Here is a 22,331-nt window from a genome sequence, read left to right on the forward strand (position 1 = left end):
GATCGGACACATTACCACCCTATTTTTACATTACACGTTAGAATATAATAAATTTAGCAAACCTAGCTTATATGATTTTGTATATGAACTACTTGTGGTATAGTTAGAATTAAATTAGTGTTTTTTTTTAATCAATACCCCTTAAATGCAACTTAATTTTTTAAATATTTTTAGGTATTTTCTTGCTAAATCTATCTGTTTTAGTTACACTTATGTGTTTGTGCATATTTATTGTTACCAAAGGCATGTGGAAATACAATATGACTGAGATGATAGATCATAGACCTATATTATATTATTATAAAATATATTTTCATGTAATTACTTAATAAATTATATAGTATTTAGTAATATTAGTAATTTAGTATATAGCAATATTTTCTACTTTACATTTTATACTATATTTTGTGTATTTTAAGCTGACTCGATTATTTTACTGTTTTTAACTGTAGCATTTTACATTATTTTACTCTTAAAATTAGTTACGTTTACATGAATATAATTCAAGCAACTAACAAATGTAACGTTACTGAAATTAGTCAGCTATGCAACAACACCGTTGAGCATTGATCAAGCGTCGTTCATCTCTCAACCTGCTGTGAAAGAGTTACACCGTGGCTGATACATAAACTCCTTTCCCCTCCCCACCAACGTCACCGTCCCTCCGAAACTAACAACATGGAGTCCGGTGTTTAGAGTGCAAAGGCGGTCTTCACCGTTTGCTAAACCTATATGCTTTTCCCGGTGCTCCTGAGGGAAGGCTGCGACGCTCCGGGACGCATAACGCGCAACGCACACATGCTCTATAAGCGCCCGTGCGTTCGTGCCACTTGAATCCAAATAGGACATGGAGAAAGCGATGTGATTGGACGCAGAGGATTCCAAAGACAGGCCGCTTTCCGTGAGTGTTGCACAATTTCATCCTCACCGCACACATCCTGAGAAATATTTAACGGTCTCGGATTGTGCTGCTGGGGAAGGACGGCGTTTGCAGATAGTCCAGTATTATTATAAACGCATGTGAACTACATAGACCAGCACCATATTTTCGGGAGCCGGTATATATTTTTTTTCTCTAGTTTAAAAAAAAAAACGGCCTCCTTCGATATTATGAACGTAGGAAATGAGGCATGATAAAATAGGTCAGACAGAGTGATACTCCTCAGGAATTCAACACAAAGATATAGTTATTCAAATGCACTCTTTCAGAGTGTGTAATTTAACCTCTTGAGTTTGTAAACATCTTGCAAATGCTCATTTGTAGATTTTCTTTAAATACCCCATAAAATTATGAGATTGTTTTGTACTAGTCCATATCTATTGCTTTCATATTGGCAATCTTAGATTGCATCATAGTTGTATTTGTGTTTGTCCAGAAATGGAATTGCTCTTCATAATGTAGGACAGGAAAGGTTGACTGAAACTGCACACAAGCCAGTGCACCAGGGGACCATGGAGACTGAGGATGATCTCTCGACCAGGGACACCCAAGATCTGATGTCCAACCAAGGGCTACTGCCTTCAACATCAACATCCTTACTCAACTGCACCTTCCTGGTATAGCCAAGGCCCTGAGACAATGGAACTCTTTAACTTTTTTTCCTCTTTGCATTGATTTATTCACGTTTCCAATAAAGGAATAAATGTTACTATATGAATGTAAAAAATATATATGTGGGAGTCATTGTTTTGATACAGTTATAATCATAATTATCGTTATGCTGTTATTATATGCATTTCTGATTCCTATCTTTTAATAATTAGCACCTGTGTGAGAATTTTGCAACATTTTATTTCTCTCCTAAACAGAACTATGTAATGTTGGACTTGTTTCAACCCTCTGAACTCACAGGGGGGGTTATTACATTGTGATGACGTGGAGAAGGGTGATGGAAATGGAGAATCGGAAGGTCTAAACTGCTTTTTCCCCACACTGGAGCATTGTGGTAAAGTACAGAGAAGTCCACGATCTTCAGCCTTTCCCTCATCTCTCACATGGGACTCGGACTCGGAGAAAGAAACCTTGGATGGTAATTGTTTCTCTGGTTCATTCTTTCATGTCAGTGAAGAAAACACAGGTGTCTAAATCAAAAAGACTTGAAATGAGAATTTGCAATCATTCAGCTTCTTTCAGGCTGAGCGATTCTGTGTTTGTACTGTGAAACTGTCTCTCTCTGTGAAAAGTGTTAATGGTTTTGTTTGTCTACATGCTGTATATATAACTGTGAGTCTACTGCTTGCTGTTAAGTCATGTGTATATTGTTTGTGTTCCTGTGTGGATTCCAATGGTTTATGTCAGAGGAAGAACTTCAGCACTTTTCTAACCCTCATGGTCTGGCTGCTCACAGCCCAGGGAGTCCCACCTCTGGACTACAACAAGACAGGTGAGATGCAGATGATTATACGGAAAAACAGGTTTACAGAAAGGTGCATATTTGAGGATTTTAAATATTGAGAGGTTTGATGGAGATAAATGTAGAGCTGAAACCTATTTATCAATCTTAATCCTTATGCTTTCAGCTTTGACATTGATCCGTGCCAAGAACCTGTTGAAACCAAGCACTTATTTCTTGATAAAAACCCACTTGCCCCCCTGGAGGTGGAGAATCAAGATGTTACATACAGAGAGCCAACAACTACAGAGTCCAGCCTACCCAAGAATGCAGCAAAACGTAAAAAAACAAAAAGTACTTTAAAGCACGTTTGCATTCATGTCAATACCACCATGTGATATTAAAAAAAAATACTCAAGTCAATAAAACCTTTCCCTATTTACTTGCAGTGGAACAAAGGAAAGTGAGCAATCTACCAGATACTACACCAAAAGAGGGATGCCAAAAAGAAGAGAAAGATAAGCGGAAAGTCCTTAATCGTAGAGGGCGGGAAGAGAAGAACACCAAAGAGGCAGATGTATACACCTTCCCAGCAGACTCTGAGCCAGAGAGTCCACCACCTGGACCTTGGGCGCATTGCACCTTCATCCAGCGCAGAAGGAAAAAGAGGGCCATACTAAGGCCTTTCTCTGGTTTAGGTACCTGGCAACGCACAACGGGAGCCGGCAGAAGGACCAGGGGAAAAACCTCTGGAGCAAAGCAGCGTAGGAAAACCACAAAGGATGTGGGAGGGATGTTCAATTTTAAAGAGGAAAAAACAGAGAAGGTACGGGGTAGGCAGAACTCAGTAGTAGACCACCAACTGGACAAAGACCTCTCCCAAGAGATTTTTACATGTGTAGAATGTAGCATTTACTTCAAAAAACGTGTCCATCTACGTGAACACATGCGAGAGCATGGCCAGGTCGGTAGATCTGGGAAGAAATGGCAATGTGGAGAGAAAGAAGCTTGGAGCGGTCATCATAATAAAAATGCCTTTGAATGTATAGAGTGTGGTCAGGAGTTTGTAGACAAGGTACTGCTGCTAGATCATCACCGATGCCATGAGGAGTCACGGCAGAAAATCCTTGAAGAGATTGGAAAATTAAATAAGGGGGAAAAGCAGGTGGCAGTGCAAGCCGGTTGCAGTAACGCATCGGAGCCAGTCATCCTAGAGTCAACAAAGGTCAGCTGTGGCCAGTTTGTGTGTCTTGAGTGCAACTTTAGCTCTGATGTGGCTCAAGAGCTTTCCGTGCACGCCAAGACGCACACCACCCGAAAAAGGGCTGGTGTTTATCGAACTTCCCCCCGCTTCCAGCAGAAGTCCTGCAAGAAAGGACAGGTCCAGTCCTCTGCAGATGTTACACCAACTTTTGTCACTTCACCTCTCAACAAGAGGTATCCCATCCGAGCATCCAAAAAAACTAAAGAAACACAGCCTGACATTGCCCCTTCACAGGTGGACTCTAGTTCATTGTCTTGTCGAAGTGCTTCTGCAACCCCAGGAGAAGCCACAGACCAACCAGATAAAGCAACCCTGCATGCAAGTACAGACCCTGCGGAGGAGTCGAGACAAATAGGAGAGACATCTCTGGCTAATCCTATGGAAAAGGATGTTTTGCAACCTCAGAATCTCATTTCTCCTCCTCCAAATCCAAGGGCTGTTCCGCGGCGCAAGGATGTGGCATTAAAGAGTATAGGAAAAAAGCGCTCAGTCCGGGCCGCAAAGGATAAACTGGGGCGCACAAGAGCAAGTAGAAGACTTGATCCTAAGTCAACCCTGACTACCGGTGTAAAAAAACAAGTCCAAATCTCTAACCAGACTGCAAATAAGGGCCAGAAAGAAGACATTCCAACACCAGAACCAGAGCATGATCCAAAACAAGACTCTAAAACAGGTAAGTCAATAACAAGTTATAGCACCAAGACCAGTCAATGCTTAGCTGGTAAGGTGGTAGCAATGGCAAGGCAACAGACATATGCACTTAGACAAAACTTGAATGCACTGCAAGTTGCTTTGGATAAGGTGTTTTGCAAATGCATAAATGTAAATGTAGTTCATAAATGCTAACACTTAGCATTGTCAATGGCATTTGTGTCAAGTAAACTATACTTGTCAATGCAACACCTTCATAGGGAACAAGAGAGGCTGCAAAATATCATAAACTATTTTTCCATAAATTTCACACCATCCATTTATAACATTGTCACATTAAATGATACTATCATTAACCACCACAACAGAACAATTAGAATTTACAGTCACAATTCTAATTTCGTATAGGCAAAATCTGAATAAATACATTACCTGTTTTTCTGTCTTTGGTCTTGTAGTGATGCATGCATATGTGTATGTGTACTGTATGAATTGCTGTGTTATTGTGATGCCTAGATTCATTGTGCCTGAGTCAGTTGAACCAAATTTGTATAGTGGAACACCCTGTTCGATTGGCCTCTGGTTAAAGGAATGACTCTCCCCATTCCATTGGCCAGTATTATAGTTGTGAGGTGTAAATTCCTGTTCCATTGGCCGATGCTCACTATTAGCCGCTAATGGTGGTATAGTGACTTTTCTTCCTTCAATTTTTATTGTAGGAAAGGAACTGTTAACCCAATCAGTGGCCATAGTCAGCAAGGACCAATATTTGGATTGGGGGCAAAGGCCAAGCCTTAAAATCATAAAAGCACATAGTTCATGAGTCTTGCTTGGCCATAGACTTGGGGAAATCCCAGGTTTCACCCTTGTCTGAACCTGGTCCCTTCCCCTGCAGACCCTGTGGAGGCTTGCAGCTGAAGAGCAGGGGCAGCAGAAAGGCTGGGGTTGCTTGAGGGGCTGCAAGCCCATCTAAGAAACAAGTTACCCCTTGTCCTCATAGATTCTCTCAGCTCTGACCTCCAAACTCCCCTCTTATACAGCAGGGTGATGGGTGAGTGATGAGCAGAGCCACAGAGATCTTAAAACAGTTGCAGAGTAGTCAGGCCAAAAATAAGAATTCTGTCACCATTTACTTACTATATTGTTGTTCCAAACCAATATGACTTTCTTTCCTCTGTGGAATGCAAAAGGAGAAACTTTGATGGACATTCACAATACTTTTTTGTTTTTTGGAGCCCAATATGCTTTTGTTGTATAGAAAAGAGAAGGCCTGAACCCATTCAAACAAAAACTATTTTGTTTCATGTTTCATAGGAAGTCATTTGAGTTTGAGACAACATGAGGGTGACTAACAGAAAACAGAATTTCTATTTTAGATAAATTGTTCCTTTAACTCCGCTTGTCATCATTCTCATTGCATCCCACACACATTTTGTTAAATAACTGTTATACACTTTTTATCACTCCACTTTAACCTTAGGGAATGAGCCACCTGCCAGTGCTCTGGATCTCAAAGCCAGCTCCTCTTCACCAAAGAAGAGTAGCAAAAAGCTTGAAGCACAGGAGGAGGAACCCAAACTCAAAAAAGACAAATCTGATAGTCAGGGGAGGAGCGGAGAAGACATACCTGTTGCTGCAAAACTAAAGGATGGTGATGATGATGATGATAATGATGATAATGATGATGATGATGATGATGATGAATATGAAGAAGATGAAGATGTTGTAAATCGCCTTATTGGTGCATTAACCGAGGAAGATGACGAAGACGATGATAGAGAGGGGTTGTTCAAGAGTGTGGAAAGAAAATGCCCTTATTGCTCTGATCAATTCCATAATGGCATTGGACTAGCCAATCACATTAGGGGTCACCTGAACAGAGTGGGTGTCAGTTACAACGTTAGGCACTTCATCTCCCCAGAGGAGGTTAATGCCATTGAGAAGAAATTCTCCTACCAGAAAAAGAAGAAAAAAGGTGAGGATACTTTTAAATGTAAATGCTGATGTTTTTTTTACCTACTATTGTTAATGTTTATGAACTTGGTGTTTCATGAAAATGTATTTTCCATATCTACGATATAGAACCAAAGGCTTGTGTAACTTGTTTTGATGTTATATTTTATACTCTAGTCGCCAACTTTGACCCGTCGACCTTCAGCGTAATGAGATGTGAGTTCTGCAGTGCCGGCTTTGACACCAGGGCTGGTCTCTCCAGTCATGCCCGAGCCCATCTCCGAGATTTTGGCATCACCAATTGGGAAGTCACGGTTTCTCCCATTAATATTCTCAGAGAGCTTTTTGCCAAGCATCCAGATCTTGTTCTACCCACCACTCCCACTCATACTCTCCAGTCAAGTCAAGAGCAAAACTCTGATGAGGAGCAAGAGAGCAGGAAAGATATGAAAGATGAGGAGAACATGACTGCAAATCTTGCCACTCTTTCCTCTGAATCTCCAAAACAGCACTGGAAAGAAAAGCACAATATCAGTGAACCGAAGGGTAAGTGAATGGGATTTACTTTTTGATTTCTCAAAGAATTTGAAAGATTAAGCCATAGTCATTACATAATTATTATTTACTAAGTTCTTCAAATCACTGCAAAAATGACTGTTAGAAAATAATGATGCACAAAGAAAAAAAAAAAATGTTTGACAAAATATTTTTTGACAAGAAATATTTGAGATTCTGTCATTACTCAAATGCAAGTTTATTTGTACAAAAAAGATGTTCTTGTTTCTATTGATGCACAAGATGCTTTTTGAACACTGTAATGTCATGCTGGATAACAAGGAGGTTTTGCATAAACTTGTGGAGCCCATACTAGTTCAATTGCATGCTGTCATTAAAGCAAAAGGATGGACATATACAAAATAATAAAAATCTGAAATTAAAATTGTTGTAATCATAATATTATTTTGTAAGTTTGATAAGTAGTGCATTAGCAAAAATACAAAATCACCAGTCTCAGACTAGTTTAGCTGTATTTAGATAACTGTCTTTTCAAAGGCTGATGACACTGTGTTCTTACATTTACTTGCTCATTAGTTACTTTTTTTTTTTTTTTTTTTTTACCTAAATAGCCTGCCATGTACCTCACCTGCTTTGTGGCCAGAAGTCCAAAATATACTAAAGAGAAACCTCAAAAGCTTGTGGATGCTTTGGGACTTTTGTAATGCTGTCGGGGGCAGTTGTGAAAGCAGTTCTAAAGATTTTTGTATGGTGCAGAACGCTTGCTAATTTCGTAATGCAAACTTCATTAATGTAATTGATGTCTGGTATTTAATATTTAGCCTAGTCTCCGCCTTTATTCAGTTCGTCACGCCTTGGTGCGTTAGTGCATGTGTGCGGGGCAAAATGGCTGCTTCCACCTCCCCGCAGACACAAACAATAGCGGAAAAATTGTCTGACTGTAGGTGCTGTAATAAGTCCGATGCGCTGCAGCCGCTGAATGGTGAGTGCAGGCACTTCCGCGCCGTGCATGAGGATGCATGAGAGATGCATATGCTCGGAGCTTCGACACTTTTCAAGCTTGCATGGCATGCAATCGTCTTAACATTTAAGACAAGCTCCTGTCATACCCGATGTGCGTTTTAAATTACTGATGCCTGAAACGGTCTAATGAGACAGAGTGCGAAAGCGATTCCACTGCTGTCTGGACACTTTTCTATCTGAAAAGTGAAGATATGTGACATTATGGTAGCCTAGTTTAATAAACGCAGTTTTTGTTGTCCTGTCAAAATGACGGCGTTTTTTTCAGTGTATATATGTCTTTATGATTCCCAAAAATTAGGCTGAGTCTTCGCCATTTTACTTGAGGTGATTTTTAATGTTGAAATGCAGCGCGCCAACGCTTTATTCTTGTTCTTGATCCTTATTTCTTTTTCCGCGCACTTTCAGAAAAAAAAAACCGTTTTGAAAACAATAATGACAACGCTGCTTGTTTTCTTTTATGTTGTCCTGAATAAGTTATTAAACGGTGGACTTTCATGTTTAACTTACTGCATTAAATGTCTTTTGTCTCTTTGTCTGTTTATTTCACGCGATGTATGCCATTACAGTGAATTTTCATTTTCAGTCTGAGGAGAAAAAGGGCTGATGTTGCTAGAATTGTGTCTAGGACAGATCAAATGACAGAACAGAAACGCCCACCGCAGGAACGCGTTCACAGCTTATTATATTGAATATGCTGAGAAGAGCAAGACCAGCAGAAACTTCAAAAGAAAATCTGTGTGCTACTTGAATGTAGAAGGCCTGCTGAATTTACCTCTGGAGTGAATAAAGTATCGGTTGCATGTTCATCTAATTGTTAGACTTGAGGAATCAAAATAAAACAACTCTTTTAAGTCAGATAACCTGTTGTTTTATAATCTAGTTGTCTATAAATGTAGTTAAACTAGTACAGAAAAAAGAGTTTGTCTGTTTTAAAAACACTATGTCAGTAACTAAGTTCAAATGCTGCCTAAAATTGAAATCAACGTACTGTGAAAGACTTAGCAGGGTGCTGGGGTGGGCTCTCTAACATTTTATCTGTGGAATATGGTGCTTGTGAGAAAAATGAAATGAGAGAAATGAGTAATTTTTCAGACAGATGAATTTGTTAAACTTTTTCCAAAAGAAATGGATGTCTGTAAAGTCATGAAATCTGAAATGGTGATTGACTATAATGTCAGAGTTCAAGCAAAAATGTATGTGAATTTTAAGGGTTGATTAAAATGATTTATCTTTTGTTGAGATTTACATCAAACTATACTGTATATTTTGTGATTGCCCTGTAATTGTGATTTGTAACAAATCATGTGGCCAGCCAATTAAGCATGAATTAATTATGAATAATTAAATTTTATCATTTATTATGTGCATATGGTGAAGGGAAATGTAGTTACAGTTAGTTTGAGGGAAACATTCATTTGAGAAATTTGTGGTTGACCTTGACTATTTAGCTAATTTAAAAATGTTGTCTCTGTGCATATTCAGGTGGGGAGGAGGCAGAGGATGAGGAAGAGGAAGAGGAAGAAGAGAAGGCCCAAATGCCCCTTACAGATAAGTTGTCCACAAGTCCAGAAGAAAAGACCCTGTTCTCTCTAGAGGAACAGAGCCCTGAATCCAAAGAGACAGATTCTCTGGGTAATTTGAATTTTATTTTATCTCAATTCTTTTAATCTACTTTAAAGGAATAGCTCACCCAAAAATCCAAATATATTCTTTAAAAATTCACCTTTGTTGTTTCACAGAAAAAAAATGTATACAGGTTTGGATTGACTTCACAGTGAGTAATTGTGGACATGAATTTTTATTTTTGGATGAAGTATTCCTTTAAAAACAAACAGTCGCTAGTGTTATTTGCATGTACATGAATATTTGAGCTTATGGGATGAAACGTTGTGTAAATTTGCCCTTATTAGTCTGGTCTGCCATCTTGATTTGTCTATCTACTTAAATGACTTTTATCAGCTAATCAACAAGTTTTGATTTCCACAGTGGAGTCAGTAAAGGACTGTTTGCACTACTTGTTGATTAACTGTGCAATCATGAAAAGACCAATTGTAAATGCCCTCCAAGACTCAGTTGAGATGGATAACAATCTGATTACCTCAGGAGGTGGTTTGACATGCATACAAGATGAAATGCATTCCAAGTGTAAATACATCCTGTTGTTGAAGCCATGCATACCCAATTAGTTAGCAATCCCATTTATCATAAGTGCAATCCCATCTATCAAAATGCATAAGTGTAAATAGGTCTTGAATCACCATTTCTCTGTTTTCTCAGGCTCCAACTTGTTGAAATGTGAGTTTTGTGGTGCTACCTTTGAGACACGTCGTGGTTTGTCTAGCCATGCCCGCTCTCACCTACGCCAGCTGGGTGTCGGCATGTCGGAGAACAGTGGAGCACCAATTGATCTCCTCTACCAGATCACTAAGGAACGCTCCGTTGATGCATGCTTCACTGGCACCTCCCCTACTGTGGAATCATCTAAGAAGCCCCAGCACCATGCCCCTATTGTTCCTATACCTAGCCCCACAAAAGATGTTGAAACTGAAGAAGGACTGCTGGACACCAAGCCCCCTGTCCCATTTTCTGTTGCTGGTTCCGCTGTTGCTGGTTCCGCTATTAAAGTTTCCTCTTCCCCAACTACTCCATCTGCAGCTGGCTCTCTGCCTTCCTCTCCATTTGTAAAGTCTCGATCCCCTTCCCCAGTGCTGAGAAAGGCTCCCATCTCTTCCTTACTACCCGTGTCTTCCCCACTGCGATCCCAAGAGCACAAGGCCTTAGGAAAGAACCAGTCTACAAACCTCTCCAGTCCAACCAAACCATTCTGGGCACCGCAAGAGACAGATGCCCCTTTGAACCTTAGTAAGAAAGCATTTAATGTACTAAATACTAATAAAGAATTTCAACAAATTGTTTGCTATTTTTTTTTTTTTACAGTGTTGGGGGTCATCAATTCATCCTTCTTTCACATTTATTTTACTAACAATCTCTTCAACTTTTCTGTTCCTCTCACTTTCTTTTCTAGCGATGGATGTGGACGCTAAAGACATTATTTGCCAGTTGTGTGGTGCATGGTTTGAAACAAGAAAAGGCCTCTCGAGTCATGCTCGTGCCCATTTGCGCCATTTTGGGATTGAGTACTCGGAATCCAAGGGCTCCCCCATTGACTTACTCAACCGGTTCATCTTGACTGATGACTTTAAGCACAGAGCAAATTCTTTTCTCTCTGATGGTCCTGAGGATCTGAGGTCCCAGAAGACCAGCATGACTTCAATCTTACCCTCCACTTCCACTACGTCCTCTAAGAGGCCTATTTCCTCCAGCCCTGTCCTATATAAAATGGCAACTTCTTCTTTGAGGACATCCATTGGCTCCAAAGCTACCTCGTCTTCTGCCCACACCCTATTAGGCCCACCCCCAAAGAAGCTGAAACCCTCTTCTTTGCAGGTCCTTCGTTTCAGTGGTGGGGAAGTGATGTCCTTTCCTATAGGTAACAACTTTTTACGTGTTTTTGCATGTCCTTGTTTATTCTTTCTTCATCAATTACATACAAGGTAATTTACACACCTTAACTTACTTAAGTCTGATAGATTGTTCTGTGCACTTCTATCAGAGCCAATGAAAGATGTGGGCTGCGAATTCTGTGGAGAACTTTTTGAGAACCGCAAAGGCCTCTCCAGTCATGCTCGCTCCCATCTGCGCCAACTTGGCATCACCGAATGGTCTGTGAATGGCTCACCTATTGACACACTAAAAGACATTATAGTTCGTCGAGGCCTACCATCCATCATGCCTCTGAAGTCCCCCAAATCCCCCTGTTCTTCTCCGGGCCTAGGACTGTCTCGGCCCGTAGTCCAGTCCTCTTCCCCACCCGGGAATGTTCATGGGCGTCTGCCTTTCCACTTTGCCAAAACACCAAGCCACGACCAGCCTACTACCCGTAAAATGTCTCCTTCGACATCTGCTGCCAGTTCGCCCCCAACAGTAGAGCTGGTTAAGCCAAAACCAGAGCCTGAAATTGTAGAAGTTACCATGAAAGGATCAGACATGGGAGTAAATTCTAGTATAAATACTTCAGATAATGTTTATCCAGTCAACTTGGGTATGTTTTTTTCACACCTGTGGTGTTTGTTTGTTTGTTTACTTTTATCATTTTTAATTATGTTAATGGATGACTGAATCATCTGTTTTCTTTTTACTGTCTTTCTTCCTACAGTCATGACTCAGGAGAAAGAACCATCCCGTGATATTCGCTGTGAATTCTGTGGTGAATTCTTTGAAAACCGCAAAGGCCTCTCAAGCCACGCAAGATCACACTTGAGGCATATGGGTATCACGGAGTGGTCTGTTAACGGCTCGCCTATTGACACGCTGTGGGAAGTCATGAGGAGACAGGGCACTACCCCTGCATCTGTTGCCTTGGGAATAAAGGAGGAGCCGGGACAGGATGGTGGCATTTCATTGCACAGTCCAGGCTATCAGACCTCTGCCTTGTCCCGCAAATCACCTCTTAATCTGCTCCACTCTGGTTCGCGCCTCCATAAGCATGGGCTGGGAAGCATGGCCTTGTCCCCCACCTCGCCGGTGGGGAAGATTTTTGGAGTGTCTCAACTGAAGAAGAAGGTGCTGGTGGAGGATGGACAGCCAGGAGAGAAGACACTGCTCGTCCAATCTAAAAACTTCTCGCCTTCCCCACAGGACTATTCCTTTAAGGGTAAAGCCTCAATGGAGAAGCATGGGGTAGGCCACATGGGTAAGGGTTTATTTTTGTAAGACTCCTTATTTAGTTCTTCTCTATAACATTGTTTGAAGACTCTTTGTAGTTGATTTGTCTTTATTGCGTCCATGTTTGCAGAAGAATGACTCTCAAATAAATAGAAGACCACAATTCAGAATTCCAAGACTTAAAATAGAGCCAATCAAGTTGGTGGTTATAAGCAAAAAATTTAAAATGACCCTATTAACTTTTTTATTTTTTTATGGATTTTCCTAGTCTTATTGTGAAATATTCATTGTTTGTTTGTTTGGCAGTATATTTGTTTTCCTGATTTACTCAGAAATATGTAAAATGGGTTGTGAATAATCTCAAAAACATTGTGTCTTAATCTTTTTGTTTTTCAGATGCTAGTTGTGAACTCTGTGGATTCTACTTTGAAAACCGAAAAGCATTGGCCAGTCATGCTCGGGCACATTTACGACAGTTTGGCGTGACAGAGTGGTGTGTAAATGGTTCGCCTATTGAGACGCTGAGTGCCTGGATACGTAGCCGTCCACAGAAGGCAGCAGAGATGCAGCAAAGTTATGCGCAAGGAGCCCGCTATGCCCAAAAGAAAGTATGAAAGCAACAATTTTTTGATGCTTTACTACACCCCAGTAATTGCAATTCTGTGGTGTCTAGATGTGAAAATATTGCTCTTTATATATAAATTTAAATTTCTGTAATCTTTTGCAGAGGTGCAATTCTGCTCTCTCACCATCCTGTAATTCAGACACTACAATTCCTGTTTCCCAAAAGCCTGCTGTGGCCAAATGGGCATCTCTCACTTTGCCTCAAAAGAGGGCAATTGGACGGGATGCCAATAGTTGTTCTTGGGGGTTGTCATCGCGGAGTACAGACGCAAAAAGCAGAAATGGAAGTTCCACTCAGCATGGCCTTATTCCACAGCCTGGCAGCCATCATGCCAATAATGCACTTCCACATGCACAGGTGGCCCATAGTGAACTCAACGTGCGTTTGCCACGAGGTCTGAGCAAAACTTTACCTTAATCTCTTCATCTTCCTTTTTTCCCTGTGTATTTCCCTAAAATTGTACCTAATCTGCTGATTTCATTCTCTTAAGGATTTGAGAGACGGCCACCTAAACACCCATCACATGCTGAAGGAGGGGAGGGAGAGAGTGGCCCCCCGAAGCCTCGCTCCAGTACCGTTCCTGCCCTTGTGCCAAAGCCCCCCTCCACCCCACTGGTTAGACTTGTTGGTAAAATTTACTCACTCAAGTGCCGGTGAGTTGTACTTGCATATTAAATCTTGTCCATAACCTATAGTGAGCTGCTTAGATATATTCTACATAACTAGAATTCTAACCAAAATGGAACTCTTGTAGAATGCTCTACAGGTGCTGGTCATATACAGATGCTGGTCATATAATTAGAATATCATCAAAAAGTTCATTTTTTTATTATAAATTATTTTTAAAAATGAAACTTTCATATATTCTAGATTCCCTACATGTAAAGTAAAACATTTCAAAAGTTTTTTTTTTTTAAATTTTGATGATTAGAGCGTACAGCTCATGAAAGTCCAAAATCCAGTATTTCAAAATATTAGAATATTTCCTAAGATCAATCAAAAAATGGATTTGCAAAACAGAAAAGTTCAAGTTCTTTAAAGTATGTTCTTTTGTGCACTCAATACTTGATCGGCAGGACATATTACAGCAAATGACTTGCTCCTAGCACAAATTACTGCATCAGTGAAGTGTGGCATGGAAGTGATCAGCCTGTGGCACTGCTGAGGCACTATTGAGCCTTCAGATCATCTGTATATTGTTGGATCGACTGTTTCTCATCTTTCTCTTGAAAATATCCCATAGATTCAGGTCAGGCATATTGGCTGGCCAATAAAGCACAGTAATATCATGGTCAGCAAACCACTTGGAAGTGGTTTTTGCACTGTGGGCAGGTGCTAAAGTCCTGCTGGAAAAGGAAATCAGCATCTCCATAAAGCTTGTCAGCAGATGGAAGCATAAAGTGCTCCAAAATCTCCTGGAAGATGGCTGCATTGACTTTGCACTTGATAAAACACAATGGACCAACACCAGCAGACGTCACGGCCCCCCCAAATCATTATTGACTTCAGAAACTTCACACTAGACTTCAAGCAGCTTGGATTCTGTGCCTCTCCAGTCTTCCTTCAGACTCTGGGACCATGATTTCAACATGAAATGCAAAATTTTCTTTTATCTGAAAAGAGGACTTTCGGCCACTGTTCACTGTCCAGTTCTTTTTCTCCTTAGCCCAGGTAAGATGCTTCTGACGTTGTCTCTGGTTCAGAAGTGGCTTGGTAGTCCTTTTCCTGAAGATGTCTGAGTGTGGTGACTCTTGATGCGCTGACTCCGGCTTCATTCTACTCATTGTGAAGCTCTCCCAAGTGTTTGAATCGGCTTTACTTGACAGTATTCTCAAGCTTGCGGTCATCCCTGTTGCTTGTGCACCTTTGCCTAGCCCAATTTCTTCCTTCCAGTCAACTTTGCATTTAATATGCTTTGATACATCACTCTGTAAACAGCCACCCCATTCAGTAATGACCTTCTGTGACTTACTCTCTTTGTGGAGGGTGTCAATGATTGTCTCCTGGACCATTGCCAAGTCAGCAGTCTTCCCCATTAGTGTGGTTTCAAAGAACAAAAGATACCCGGAATTTATACTGTAGGGATGGTCATTTAATGAAACTCAAATGTAAATATTCTAATATTTTGAGATACTGGATTTTGGACTTTCATTAGCTGTACGCTCTAATCAACAAATTAAAAAAAAAAAACCTTTTGAAATGTTTTACTTTACATGTAGGGAATCTAGAATATATGAAAGTTTCATTTTTTAAAATAATTTACAATAAAAAAATGAACTTTTTTACGATATTCTAATTATATGACCAGCACCTGTAATTAGAATATCATCAAAAAGTTGATTTATTTCACTAATTCCATTCAAAAAGTGAAACTTGTATATTATATTCATTCATTACACACAGACTGATATATTTCAAATGTTTATTTCTTTTAATTTTGATGATTATAACTGACAACTAAGGAAAATCCCAAATTCAGTATCTCAGAAAATTAGAATATTGTGAAAAGGTTCAATATTGAAGACACCTGGTGCCACACTCTAATCAGCTAATTAACTCAAAACACCTGCAAAGGCCTTTAAATGGTCTCTCAGTCTAGTTCTGTAGGCTACACAATCATGGGGAAGACTGCTGACTTGACAGTTGTCCAAAAGACGACCATTGACACCTTGCACAAGGAGGGCAAGACACAAAAGGTCATTGCAAAAGAGGCTGGCTGTTCATAGAGCTCTGTGTCCAAGCACATTAATAGAGAGGCGAAAGGAAAGGAAAAGATGTGGTAGAAAAAAGTGTACAAGCAATAGGGATAACCGCACCCTGGAGAGGATTGTGAAACAAAACCCATTCAAAAATGTGGGGGAGATTCACAAAGAGTGGACTGCAGCTGGAGTCAGTGCTTCAAGAACCACTACGCACAGACGTATGCAAGACATGGGTTTCAGCTGTCGCATTCCTTGTGTCAAGCCACTCTTGAACAACAGACAACGTCAGAAGCGTCTCGCCTGGGCTAAAGACAAAAAGGACTGGACTGCTGCTGAGTGGTCCAAAGTTATGTTCTCTGATGAAAGTAAATTTTGCATTTCCTTTGGAAATCAGGGTCCCAGAGTCTGGAGGAAGAGAGGAGAGGCACACAATCCACGTTGCTTGAGGTCCAGTGTAAAGTTTCCACAGTCAGTGATGGTTTGGGGTGCCATGTCATCTGCTGGTGTTGATCCACTGTGTTTTCTGAGGTCCAAGGTCAATGCAGCTGTATACCAGGAAGTTTTAGAGCACTTCATGCTTCCTGCTGCTGACCAACTTTATGGAGATGCAGATTTCACTTTCCAACAGGACTTGGCACCTGCACACAGTGCCAAAGCTACCAGTACCTGGTTTAAGGACCATGGTATCCCTGTTCTTAATTGGCCAGCAAACTCGCCTGACCTTAACCCCATAGAAAATCTATGGGGTATTGTGAAGAGGAAGATGCGATATGCCAGACCCAACAATGCAGAAGAGCTGAAGGCCACTATCAGAGCAACCTGGGCTCTTATAACACCTGAGCAGCGCTACAGACTGATCGACTCCATGCCACGCTGCATTGCTGCAGTAATTCAGGCAAAAGGAGCCCCAACTAAGTATTGAGTGCTGTACATGCTCATACTTTTCATGTTCATACTTTTCAGTTGGCCAAGATTTCTAAAAATCCTTTCTTTGTGTTGGTCTCAAGTAATATTCTAATTTTCTGAGATACTGAATTTGGGATTTTCCTTAGTTGTCAGTTATAATCATCAAAATTAAAAGAGATAAACATTTGAAATATATCAGTCTGTGTGTAATGAATGAATATAATATACAAGTTTCACTTTTTGAATGGAATTAGTGAAATAAATCAACTTTTTGATGATATTCTAATTATATGACCAGCACCTGTATGTATCCTTCTTTTGGAGCAGTCTTTGTGTTGAGAGCATTTTGGCTTTTTACCGGTAAGAGATCATTCACACAGCACCAAAATTCTGTGATGTCAGTCATCGGAAATGATCTTTAAATGCTGCGCTGTTGTCTTGATTCGCCTGCATGAGGAAAAGCACTTTAGTTTTAGTATCTGTTCAATTTGATGACATTTTTGACAGGCATAAGGGGTTAAAGAAACAGAACGCGTATTCGCTCTTAAAACCATGAGACTTGCATAGTATACAACTGGCAACTCAAGCGCGACACGTTGAAATGGTTAAAAGTGTCAATCTAGTGCATATTTACATAGAAAAACTATTAAAAAGCAGCAGAGCTTACTGTAAACATCGTCATCTCCATACTGGTAATTTACTGGTAATTTTACATCCCTTATTGATAAATTGCTAGAAACGATTTACCGGTATTTTTGTTAACACATGATCTCTTACCGGTAAATTACCAGTAAAGACTGTATGTGTGAAAGGGGCTTATGATGCCTTAAAATGCCTTAATATCTTGGTAGTCAGTTCATTCAGTTTATGAACAAGTGTAGATGAAGCTTGGTGTGTTGCTAGTATTTTTAAAATAGCTCAGAGTTTTCTTTCTACAAATGTATAAGCCCTCAGAACCTTTTCTTATATTTGTTATTTATTTCTTTTAGGTTCTGTGACGTGGAGTTTCATGGCCCTCTCTCGGTACAGGAGGACTGGATCAGGCACCTGCAGCAGCACATCCTTAATCTTAACTACAACAAGACTGCATCACCCGCGAATGACACTCCTGCCCAAACTGACACTCCTGCTCCAAACCCCACAGTTTCAGCTGCTACCTCCACAACCAGCTGCTCCACTACAACCACAGCTCCTGCCGCGACCCCGTCCACACCCTCCCCAATGCCCACAACCACGCCCACTTCAGCCTCCACACCTACACCTACTCTCAACCAAGCCTCCGTGGGACGGCCGGCCACAGTAGAGCCAATTCCTTCGCCTGCAAATTAGACAATGTGTTCCTCCTACATATTTATGGGATGCCATCATCTTCACTAGTTATATCCCTAATTTGTTCTTTTCGGTTTCTGTATTACTCATCTTTAAATATTTCTATTTCTGATCAAAGGGAGAGATTTTTAGAAAATTCTCAGCTAGTGACCTACTTACCCTGACCTACATCACAAGCATCTTCTATGATTCAGGCCTGAGGTAGGTGTGTTGCCATGACAGTTCTCATCTCCCTTTTGGCTCGAAAGGATTGATCATTATTTATGAACAAACAAAAAAAATTACAGTATAATGCAACATTTTCATGCATTTACGTTTTGCATATGTTTTGAAAAGAAGGAAGAGTATATGGTGAGTTCACTTCAGTAAGCTACCTGGCCCCAATGCCTAATATTTAGCCACTTTTCCACTGAAATTACCTGGAACAGTTTGTCCCAGGAACTTTTTTCCCCCAGACCTGTTGCTGTCTGCATTTCCGTTGTGATCTAAAGTACAGTGAAGATTAGAGAAATTAGTCCAGTGACGTAGGACTGCGCACAACTTTCCAGTTCCTGCTGGATTTCGCCTTCTGCTTATAAGCTTAATAGAGCCTGAACCTTGTCGTCGGTCCATCTGTTGTATTTTTTAAACTCTATTATTGATTCAAATAGCAAACAACTCTTACTGCACGCATTGCAACAGACTTTTAAAAATGGTGTTTTAAATAAAATGCTGCGCGGGGTCAACCAATCAAAATGTAGCGTGAACTCAACCAATCAGCATGTTCAGCGCCCAAGTCCCACCCTCGAAAATTTCTGAACTTTGAAAAAGTACTACCTCGTGAGCACAGACTTTCTGAGGGGGAAATTTTTACCTGGAACATCATTTAGACCCTAGTTCCTGAGGTCGAAACACACACCGAGTACCACCCCAAAGTCCCTAGTTACTGGTGAAAGTTCCTGCGGTGGAAACGCGGCTTTTGTTGTTCAAGAGGAATTCTTAAGACTACAGCGAAACCGTTTAGCTTGAAAAATTGGCGACAAATCAGATTTACAATCAAAAAGGCACAGACATAAAACTATAAAGCACTTAAACAAAAGGCCTTGACCCTTTGAAATGAAGTTTTTCTCTTTCTAGCATTTGCAAGTTCACAGTTTGTAGCTGTTTTAACTGTGATAACGGAGTACAAGCTTGCACTGCCATGCAGTTATAAAAAGATGCGAGATGTTCGTTTTAAGCAGACATAGATGGGTTCATGTCAAAACGAGACATGCTTTTCCTTTTCTGTTAATGATCCCTCAGCAATCTTGATGTTGATGTTCTCAGTTGAATTTTGCCACTTAGAGATGATCAAATTTGTCTGGAACCATTTGCTGCTAAATATTTAAATAAGCTAAGCACACTTAGTTAAATGCATTGTTTTAGCACGTCCAACACTTGTACAAAATAAGCATGAAAAATTCCGTCATGCCTTCCAGTTGTATTTGAACATACGTATTTATGCCTTCGTTGCTCTTTCGTACGGCACATTATTTTGCAGCACGTTTGCACAAGCTTATGCGATGCTCTGCATAATGCTTCGATGAATTTGATCCTAGATCGCTTCATTTACTCAGCAGCTTTCTTGTTAATTCTGTGCTTGACACAATGTAAACTCCAAATGAAACCGTTAACGCAGCTGTCTAAAAGATTTCTGGTTGCTTTTTAAATGATAATGAAGCTTTCTGAGAAATTGCCTTGGAACAAGTTGATGAACTGAAGTATTTTAGTCTTATAAAAGTTACTCTTTTTTCCAGATTTCAAGAGATCCCAAATTTATGGCTCTTTTGAATGTTGAACGAATTGAACTATTTGGCTACACTACATTGAATGTTTTACAAGAGTAAAAAGTCGATGCACTTTTATCTGCAACGAATTAGGGAGCGTTCGTATGTTTAAACTCTTGTACATATATATATATATATATATATATATATATATATATATATTGTTTTTCTTAGCATAAAATGCTAAATGCCTGTGTATGATGCTTTTTCTTAAGAAGTTTTTCCCTGTACCAACCTGAAGGCGTTTTCACAAAAACAAAAGCAAGAAACGGATTTTAAGAACTGTATAAATTTGCCAGTGACAGAATGTGCCAAAGAGAACGTCACACATGTTTTTGGTAGCTTTAGCTTTAAGTCCCTGTTCTGTTTTGTCTTTGAGCAGTAGACGGTGGCAGCAGATTTGCTGCTGTGGCTTTGCTTTAAAATAAATAGAAATTGACAATTTAGTATACTTTACAATGTGAGTATACTATACACGTCCACCATACTCGTGGTGCCTGATTCATCCAAGAATTGACTTTTTACTGCAAATACAGTGACTGCCTCCCAAACATACGAGTGCTTTTGGTTATGTTTCCATATCTACACAGGGAAGCAATAACAAACCGGTCCATTACGGATGTTTGTTGCAGCTTTCACGACTTAACTCTGACTGTTAGGTTTTTAGTATTCCAAAAGGGAATATTATTGATATATCTTACCTAACACATGTATAGACAAGAAGAAGATATTAACATTTTAACACTTCAAATGTGATCTTTGTGAATTTATTTCAATTTTTAATGCTGTGTATTTTTTAATGAGATGTGCATTCCTTTACTTGCAGTTACATACCAGTGGAATAGATCAGTGTTTTATTTTTTATTCTGTCAGTTTCTCTTTTAAGTACATTGGTGCTCATGCGAAACGAGTGGATGTGAATGGATTTTTAATTGAAGATTGTTTCAAAGGGAGATTGTCAAGTCCTTGTGCAAGGACTCTAAAAACGTGTCTTAAATGCAACTGCTATACATGTTATGTTATTGGTTAGTTGGGTCATTTTGTGACTGTTGCCCAGTTGGCATGTGCTTCACAGCTGATGGTGTAAGATCTCTTAAAGATCTCCTCAGCTGGTTTAGACTGCAGTCTCTGTACAAGTATCTGTGTTGTATGAGAGAGAGAGAAAGAGAGAGAGAGGAAAACATGACTTTTTGTGGCTGAAAGAGAGAAATGCCATGGAAGTGTTGACCAGAGAAAGATTCATGTGAATCTGCTCTTGAATGAAAATCATTAAATGTGATCTAAAATCTCAGCACTCGTCATTTTTCATTCATAACTCAGCAGGATGATCAACAACACCTTGATTTCATTGGATGGAGTGCAATGTTATTTTGCACAAGTCTTATCAGGGCTGGGATTTGTAAACAGTGCAATAGCAAAACAAGCTGGTAAATGGTTAAAATGGATGTGATGGGAACACAGTGATAAGCTTCCTGAACTGCTGTTCTAAAACTGTAAAAAGCATGCCGCTTTCCATTAATAGGACACAAATCACATTTTTTGTTGTGAGAGTTATTATGTAACAAAGTTAAATTGGCATGAAAAGCAGCAACATTGTTTCCAGGCCAAATCTGAAATGGTCGTTTGTTCTGTAGGGCCGGAGTCATTTCGATTCCAAAAAGAATCGATTCCGAGGCAATTGAGAGTCTATTCCAAAAATTCCGGAGCCCTATTGGTTTGTCCAGCCTATTGACTGCATCCAGCAATTAAAAACATACAGCATTATAATTATGGACATAATCTGTTTTAATATTTATTTTGTTGTAGTAAAAAAAAATTTACAAGGAACCCAAGACCCTTTGGACCCTTTCTACAGACAAATAAATAATCTCATTACATTTTCTCTGTTTTTGCACAAACTGTAGGGTTGATGCTGTTTATCAAGCTAAACCATTAAACAGTATTACCCAAGTTAAAAGAGATTATGGAAATGATTAAACTTTTGTTCTCAAATTAACAGGTTTGTCAAATATATTAATATTATGAACAATTTGATCTCAAATAGCTAGGCTCTACTGTGTCACAGGTTAATTTAAACTAAACCTACAATCCTGTTATTCTGGTGTTTTTTTTTTTTTTTTTTGCATGACATTTCATAGGCTACATTTTGTTTATTCAATGCTAAAACACAAAATCACACAAATCAGAATTTTAAACATTTAGACATGTTCTCAAATCATATAAAATAAATGTAAAAGTATGTTTTAGTTTGACCTGAAATTTTTATTTATTTATTTTAAGTTTCAGACTTTATTTTGCCAAGTGTTTTAGCCTTTTGTAAACATACACCAAACGAGGGCGCTATTGAGCCACTAAGCAAAACACGTTTGAAACTGTTACCAACACGTTCAATCACAAACACTAGTGAAATTAGCTTGCATAGCCTTTGCTCACCTGGGATTTACCGTTAGTGTATGAAGTCGGACTGTTTTGTGGATATTTATATATTTTTTGTAAACT

The 22,331-nt window shown here is 39.7% G+C and overlaps 1 protein-coding gene across 5 annotated transcripts; it reads left to right on the forward strand.

The window, feature by feature from the left end:
* The first annotated feature begins 645 nt into the window (after positions 1–645).
* wizb (WIZ zinc finger b) lies at positions 646–21,123 on the forward strand. Of its 5 annotated transcripts, none has more exons than XM_051888119.1 (17): positions 646–901; positions 1,377–1,557; positions 1,853–2,030; positions 2,300–2,384; positions 2,521–2,687; positions 2,783–4,270; positions 5,729–6,223; positions 6,379–6,747; positions 9,223–9,372; positions 10,018–10,602; positions 10,766–11,230; positions 11,354–11,842; positions 11,957–12,493; positions 12,862–13,073; positions 13,193–13,484; positions 13,581–13,743; positions 17,688–21,123. In XM_051888119.1, exons 2-17 carry the CDS (start codon positions 1,453–1,455, stop codon positions 18,025–18,027), a joined length of 6,120 nt encoding a protein of 2,039 aa, XP_051744079.1. In that variant the 5' UTR covers positions 646–901; positions 1,377–1,452; the 3' UTR covers positions 18,028–21,123. The 5 variants fall into 5 exon arrangements, with proteins under 5 accessions (XP_051744079.1, XP_051744082.1, XP_051744081.1 ...); XM_051888122.1 differs by having other exon boundaries at positions 13,256–13,484; XM_051888121.1 differs by having other exon boundaries at positions 2,521–2,672.
* The last annotated feature ends 1,208 nt before the right edge of the window (positions 21,124–22,331 follow it).

The sequence above is a fragment of the Ctenopharyngodon idella genome, chromosome 3 (assembly GCF_019924925.1).
Source record: "Ctenopharyngodon idella isolate HZGC_01 chromosome 3, HZGC01, whole genome shotgun sequence".
Lineage (NCBI taxonomy): Eukaryota > Metazoa > Chordata > Actinopteri > Cypriniformes > Xenocyprididae > Ctenopharyngodon > Ctenopharyngodon idella.

What these genes read in the sequence shown, in the direction of transcription:
- wizb (XM_051888119.1), top strand. Translation starts at nt 1,453, where the DNA reads ATGGAGACTGAGGATGATCTCTCGACCAGGGACACCCAAGATCTGATG. An exon ending in AAAACGTAAAAAAACAAAAA is followed by an intron (nt 2,688 to 2,782) that starts GTACTTTAAAGC and finishes ATTTACTTGCAG; the next exon opens with TGGAACAAAGGAAAGTGAGC. An exon ending in CCCGCTATGCCCAAAAGAAA is followed by an intron (nt 13,074 to 13,192) that starts GTATGAAAGCAA and finishes AATCTTTTGCAG; the next exon opens with AGGTGCAATTCTGCTCTCTC.